Raw genomic sequence first — 7,493 nt, forward strand, 5'->3', positions numbered from 1 at the left:
GGGGCGTAGAGATGATAGTGACTGTGATGCATTCATGCAAAGAAAGTGACTATCAGTCCTTCTAGCCAGTGTGATCTCTCATCATACCAGCTCTGTGTTTTCCATAACAATCCCTGAGGCTGCTTCTCAATGTAAACTTGTCCCGGTTTGAGTCAGAGCAGAACTCGTTCTGTTCAGTGATTTTACTTTCCAGCTCAGCCTCTTCTAACCAGCTGCACTTCCTGAAGTTAACGGTGTATTTCTGCAGACAGTGTCTGCCTCTAGCAGTGACAACGCTTGGTGTTTCCAGTTACCACCAGGGACTGGGGTGCAGAAAGGCTCTGGCTTATTCTTGCTCCTGTGCAGACCAAGGTCACTGCTCAACCCTGTGTGCCACGGTGGGGGTGCAGCAAGTGAGAGGCTGCACCTGCGGGGAGGAGCGGACAGGACAGGTGACCCTACGCTGACCAACAAGGTGTTCCATCCCATAGACATCATAGTCCGTATGAAGCTGAGGGACCACAGAGGTCTCACTCTTCTTCAATGGCCAGTGTCCAAGGAGGACTCTGTCTGTTCTGCCTTTGACCCCAATCCGTGCATTCCTGAATCCAGCTCCAGAATCCAGTTCCTGAATCTGGTTCCCATCTGCTGCTGAGTCCAGTCTGGGACTTCCCCAGCACCTGCCCACAGCATCAGTGGTGACGGTGACGTGGTTGCCATCAGGGGGTTTGGGCTTAGTCTTGGTATTGTATTTATTTGTATACATTTCATTTTGTTGTTACTATTTTCACTAAACCAGTTGTAGTTTTCTTTTCCAATCCATAAATGTCTCTCTCTTATTCCCTTTCTCCTCCCCTTTGGGGGGGAAAGGCGTTAACAGAGAGCAGCTGTCATTTGTCTAGTGGCCAGCCCAGCCCGAACCTGTGACAAAACCTTTCCCTGAAGACACTGGCCTGCTGTGTCTTATATCCAAGAAAATAACTGGCAGACGCAGCTCTAGTTTCTTTACAGGTGTGTTGTGCCAGGACCTTGACAGCGTGTTAGAAATCCATGGGAAATTGTTCTCGGCCTGCTGTGCTGTAAACAAGGTCAGCTGGATTCTGACACTACCTGAAACAGCTGCAAAGACTGTGCGGAGAGCAAAGGCAGCGTGTGGTCAAACTCAGTATGTGAGGGCCCGTATCAAATCTGAATTCCTGGATGGCTGCAGCTGGGACAGGAAGTAGAAACTAAAGTAAAACTAGAGAAAGACTTGGAAAAAGAGTTAACAGTTCCTGCTGTTTCGTAGTTGAATCTGCTGATTGTAAAAACAACTACTCCAGCTGTAAACCGTATTGCATCGTATTTTTCAATGACAGAGTTTAAAAAAAGTTTTAGTAAATACTGTCTTAATGGCTTATCTGTTCCCTGAACCGAAGGGGGTTTTTAAACCTCTTTTGTTAAACAGCGCTACTCTCGTTTCCTCTGGAACTAGCCGGATCTCTTGCTGTGGCTCTTCAATATTAATATGCTTCTATCCAGCCTCAGAACAAAGGCTCCTTCTGGTTTGGTAGATAAGTGGCTTGAGTTAACTGGGCTACACAGGTGTTTCTCACACCTACAGGCATGAAATCTTTAAAAGCTGCACTACATAAAGCAGATGGTAGAGACATGCATCAGTGTCTGACTGGCCTCCTGCTCGGTTTCCGTGAGACTCTCCGGCAGCACACCTGTTTTCTTTTTAGTTGTTTATTTATGCTGATAAATTTTCATTTCAATAATCTTGGCAAAGCTGGCAGGAGAAACACTCAGCCCAAGACATTAAAATGCTCTTTTTTTGCAGCGCTGTAAGGAAGCCCTTGCTTTCATTTACTCCTGTGGATGTGGCTGTTGATCTGCAGAAGCGTCAGGAGAAGTAAGTAAGTGGTATTTTGCGTGGTGGCCAAAAGAGACAGGGGACACCAAAGCCTTCACTTCAGATAGCAAACCAAGTCTTTGATTAAGGTTTTAAATAATTATGTATTTGCCTCCCTGACAAAGGCACTGGCGAAAGTGCTAAAGGTTGAATTCTCTGTACTAAAACTGTGAAGCCATGCAAACAAACTTCAGATGATCAGAAAAGTCAAAAGGTTTGGGCATTTTGGTTTTCATCTTTTTTTTAAAGTTGGTGGATCCAAGCCCAACCTTCTGCAAGTTATTCCAACTATGAAAGAGATCTTATAAAGCACCGCAGTGGTTAGTAAGCTTTGAGTTAGTGGTACCGTGAGGAATCCTGCAGTAATTCCCTACCTGGTTTTAAACAGCACTGCAGGATGCTATTCCTGAAACTATCGAGGCTGACTGCTGTGGGCTATGGGCTGGAAAGCTGCTGCTTCATATCTGAGCTTCGAAATTACATTTCCTTGACACTCTTGAAGGCTAAAGTTTCTGTTGCAGAAATTTATAAATCTGTTAACTCTTGTGTGGGTTTAACTTCAAAGAAAGAAGTGAATTAGTAATTCTGTACTGAAGAAAGACTAGCTACTTAAATTGATTTGGATTTTTTTCCCCAAATAGCAGTGGTAGAGTCTTCTCTCAGGACATAAGAACAAAGTCTGACAATCAACGTCTTAAAAGATTGAAAAATATTTATGTATCAGATGTCAACAATCACAATATAACAGCATTTTTAAAGCTTATTTTCTATTCTAAAATATAGAGGCGATAAGGAATGGCATTTACAAACTATAAATACGTTGCTCCCTGAGCAGCTAGGAAAGTTGAATGAGAAAAAAATTTTATTATTTCTGAACCCTGTCCACAAGCTTGAACTATTTCATTACACAACAGCCAAAGACATTTGTATAAAATAACGTTATATTATTTTAAAACAAGTTTCACAGAATAACATTTATAAACATAGGTCTAAATAACTTAAACACAGCAAATTCAACAGCTTGGTCATGCTACAAAATTACTGTATACAAAAGATAGCCAAAGGGGATGTTAAAAGTGCTCTCTTGCTTGAAGATTTTTCTAGACGCGTCTACTTGTAGTGTAACCTGAGTCATCTGCTGGTTCTCAGGTCTCTTCTCTCATTTTTCCAGCAGTTCTCAATATAATCACTGCATCCATCAGCTCTTTGCACAGAGCTCAGTGTGCTAACAAGCGAGTAAAAAAACCTATCTCTCTCCTATCTCTCTCTAATTTCATTTTAGGGTATTTCTCGAAGGAATAAAGTGGATGCTAATCCTCCATAATTTCACTGGGAAAAGCAGAATTCCACATGGCTTGCAAGTTTTACATGGGTGCTCTTTTCATCCATGAATAATAATGTGCTCATGACTTTATTGGTGTGGTGGGACAGGGAAGGGCACAGAGTAAGCCCAAAGGACAAGCCTGTCACGACTGACCTCAGGTGCTCCCTAGGAGCGTGCAGGCTGGGCTTCCCTGTTAGCTTGTACATGACATGGAGCACCAGCAACAGGCAAATCAGCTGCTTTAATTCTGCCACCCGTGTATGTCTTCCACCACATCCAGTGCATCATTTTAAAGTGCAAATTTTAAAATTTAGGAAAACTTTACTTATTTGGGAGAAAGAAAAGTTCAGGGAGGGTTGATTTGTTCATGAGAGTAGTCATGACTCCTCAGGCAAAGCAACATTAAGCTGACCCTTCCGCTCAGCTTTGAGGTGAGGCATCTCCTGACAAATGAGGGCCACAGTTTATGCTTTTCCTACGGCACCTTTCATTGAGATTAGCATACACTTTTTTATCAGAAGGGTTTAAAATTATATGCTAATTCTTCACAGTATGAAGGGTGAAAGGCAAGGGAGGTCTGGTAAGTAAGTGTCCCTTACTGCTGTTATAATTGTGCTGACTGGATGCTCCATTCCTTCAATAATGATTTTTTTTTCCTTTTCTGGTATATTTATAATGTAGCCCCCAAAAGAGAGCTAGAGAATTTGTGCTGTTAAATCTGTGACGGGAACTGATGACAGCGGGCCTTGCACTACACACAGCTCTACCAACAACTGCAGGAGTTAATGGACCGATTCCCTTAGGTATAGCCTGTACTGGTCACTTAGAAGAGCCAGGGACTGCTCTTGTGGCTCACTTCTTGCCAGTGGAGCTGCGTCTCATTCCACTCACCACCGCCTCGTCAGAACACTAGGTTTCTATTCTGCTCACAGAATGTCCCAGAATAGCTGAAGTGTTTGCTGTATCTAACATGACTTCCAGAAATGTACAGACTCAGACAAAATTTAGATATTAAAAAATCAACCAGCAGGATTACCTGGCATTGAACCGTGTGCTCATCACTCCTCTCTCCTGCCACACTTCATCGGAGGAGCTAACCTAGCCATACGTACCATACCTGTAGGTGTTGTGCTAGACTTGGCCAAAAGGGGCTGGCTGCAAGTTTTCTGAACAGCGTAGTTTTAAAAGAAGCCAACGTGAAATGGCTGTTGACTCCGTACCCTCTCTCCCACCGTGCTTCTTGGTCAATGGTGCCTTTACTAATGATAAAGCTAGGAGAATAATTCTAAAATAACTAATGTATGAATATAAAATTGTCCGTAAGGTAAATCCAGTGACCTAGTTAACTAAGGAACTGCTTTCTGGTCAAGAGAACAGCTGCCTGGAAATAGTTTGTGCTAGGTGAAGGACGTCCAGAGTTTTTGCCATTGCTCTCTTGACCTTATTTTAAGTAACGGATCTAAATCAAACTCAAGCCTTATCAGCAATTGCTAATTTAAGTTGGAATGCTTATGAATTCCTCTAACAATCATAGAGTAACAAGCAATACATTGAAACTAAACCGTGATTGTCTTGTAATCTTCTACTTCACACTGTATTCACTTAGATATTGATTAGAGCTTATCTCCTACAGTTATACCTGGCGCTTGAGATCAATGCCACTGGCGCCCAGGCCAACTCTACCTTTTTATCGCTGACCATGACTTCCAAGATCTCAACTCCTGCCACACCTTCACTAAAAAAATAATTAAGAGTGGCGTTCTGCCTCCATCCCTTCTATGCCTGGTCTGGGACCAGCAGGTGCACCTGTTGCTATTTCAACGTAAACAAAGATGGTACCTTGAGTTAGCAGAAAAGCTTTTACAAACCAAAAATGAGCTGCAGAAAAATACTTATCTATTCCCTACAGAAGAAAAGATGACACTACTGGTCCTTAACAGTGCAATCAGGTATGCCTTCATCACTGGGTAATGCTGTTCACTAAAAAGAGTTACGTGTCGCATGTGGGGGCTTCACTAAAACTGGTGACCCTGCAATACAGCACATTTAACACATCTGCAATACTTTTTTCCAACTTTCCATCTCACCTCACCTTCCCCACTAACTACATACACTTCTCTCACTGCTTACATCTTTGCTTTCATAAAAAATTAGTATCCTCAAACGCCAAAATTTCTGTCCTCAAGCCCAAGTCTTTTGTTCACCGTTTGTTTCCGTATTAGGATCAGCCTACTTAGTCGCAGGAAGATTCTGGAGCTGAGAAGGATTATGTCCACCAGTGACCCAAACCAAAACTAGAAAGCAGCTGTAGGCTAACAGACCGCATGTTCCAATCTAAAATAATTTCTTAGTAAGAAGGCTAGCAGGTATTTTAGTCTCACTGAAACCCCGCAAAGAATTCCTGTTCCCTCTTTAAAATAAATAAGTATGTAAGTTATACATGGCCTTTTCAGCAACGTAGCTGAGTTCCAATGCGAGAAGCCCAATCCAAACCTTAAGGCCAGTAACAAGTGATCATCAGACCAACACCTTTTCTGTGCGTAGGTCCACAACTACTGCGCCTGTTTGGCATAACAGTTAAGGGGATGAAAAGGCAAACTCACAGATTTAAAATATTGAGGGATTCCCATGACAAATTTAAACATAACAAAGCTTGTAATGTGTCTCTAAACCACAAGGTTGTTCTTTGGCCTCTGTGTTTCCAACGGCCAGCTGCACCTAACAAGCTAAAATGGTTCTATTATAACCCAAGAGTGAACAACAAGCACCACTAATCAGGGATTAAAACCAGCTATGTATTAGTTTAGGTAGAGATCTTTTGCTAGTCAGATAAACTCAGCTCCACTCGTCTCTACAGAAGGTGTCATAAGCTTGACAAAATTCATGTGCCCAAATTTTGGTAACTAACTCTTTGGATGAGAGACTGTGGAGATAAGGTGGTCTTTTAAAAATTGTCCAAAGATTTTCTTCAAAACAAGTATTTTATATAAAAGTTCAATATGCCAAGCTATCTAGAGTTACTTAAATAATTTAATACTCAACAAGAAAGTGTCATCAGTTTGCTTCTTCTTCTTCATCTTCTTGTTTAATAACTAGGATACCTAAGAGAAAAAAAGAGAGGAAAAAATCTGCAAAGATTTACAAATAGATTATGCAGAGAAACATACGGTTAACACTGATATACCTGACAGCTAATCTGGACTGGCAGAAAGAGGCGAGTTGTATTTCCTGCCACTGCTTCTAAGTGACACGAACTGCTGCATACCTTATCGCCTCTAACCTAGAAAAGCCTTCAACTAATGAGATCTTCTGTTGAATGTTCTTCCAAACTTCTTGGTAACAGGGCATAAAGAAGGTACTAAAGCAGGACCTGCAAAGATCAGCCTAGCTTGGTCTCTGGGGGATGTTGATTCAACTTGGACATTATGAAATAAAGCTGCATTGCACAGCTGAGTCATGGTCTATACCCACCCCTTGGGTGCTTCAAAAAAAAACCAAAAACTTTTTAACCAATGTTGAGCAAAGGCACTACTGATTGCGGCGATCTGCAATGTCTGAACGCCCACCTCACAGTGATGTGTTCATGAACTTACTTAAAATAAGCTGAAATGCTAATAGCCCCTCAAAAAGTTATCAGGTTATAAATTTTTCCCCAGCGTGGCAAAACTCAACAGTACAGGTAAGCTCACATCACACTGAAACAGCACAATCAAATGCCTAAATAACTAGTACAAGACCAGCAAGGCATGAAGGTGTAGACCCATTCACCTGCACTGTCACCTGGGTAATACTGATACTTTGCTCAGCTTGAGGCAGAGACTTGAACTGTGGTGAGGCTTTGTGGTGAGAGCCCTTTGCCTACTCTAAGACTGGAGTGCTGTGTTCCTTTTTTCACAAGTAGAATATGGCAAAAAAAAAAATCACCAGAGCGTGTTTTCTGTTGTGCTTTAGGCACTGATCTGCTGAGCAGGGTTCCTAGCACAGGAACTAACAGACAGGAGACAACTACCTGCTGAAAGAGACCTCCAGTGCTTATTTTTGTCCAGAATATCTTCAACCATTCAATAATTTTGAGGTTCCTAGATTAGTTATCTCACACGTAGTACATAAGCACAACAGGATTCTGGGACTGTGTAACAGCAAGAACCATGCAGCCAGCTATGGCATTTCTCATCTCTTTTTCACAACATTCTCGTTTTTGTTGTTTTCATTCTTAAATATCCTCCTCTTTCTGTGTTGCACAGGAAACGTACCTGTCGAATTCAAAGCTGTCCACTGCTCCAGGCTGCAGGAATG

At 42.0% G+C, this 7,493-nt stretch overlaps 1 protein-coding gene across 1 annotated transcript in view; it reads right to left on the reverse strand.

Moving 5' to 3' along the window:
• Window positions 1–6,251: 6,251 nt before the first annotated feature.
• The window catches only part of DNAL1 (dynein, axonemal, light chain 1), an 11,649-nt gene continuing 10,407 nt past the window's right edge, over window positions 6,252–7,493 (reverse strand). Inside the window, exon 7 of the mRNA XM_010136766.1 lies at window positions 6,252–6,298. Within this exon, the coding sequence (XP_010135068.1) occupies window positions 6,252–6,298 (47 nt within the window). The remainder of the gene's footprint in view (window positions 6,299–7,493) is intronic.

This window comes from Buceros rhinoceros, unplaced genomic scaffold (assembly GCF_000710305.1).
Source record: "Buceros rhinoceros silvestris isolate BGI_N320 unplaced genomic scaffold, ASM71030v1 scaffold11175, whole genome shotgun sequence".
NCBI classification, from domain to species: Eukaryota; Metazoa; Chordata; class Aves; order Bucerotiformes; family Bucerotidae; genus Buceros; species Buceros rhinoceros.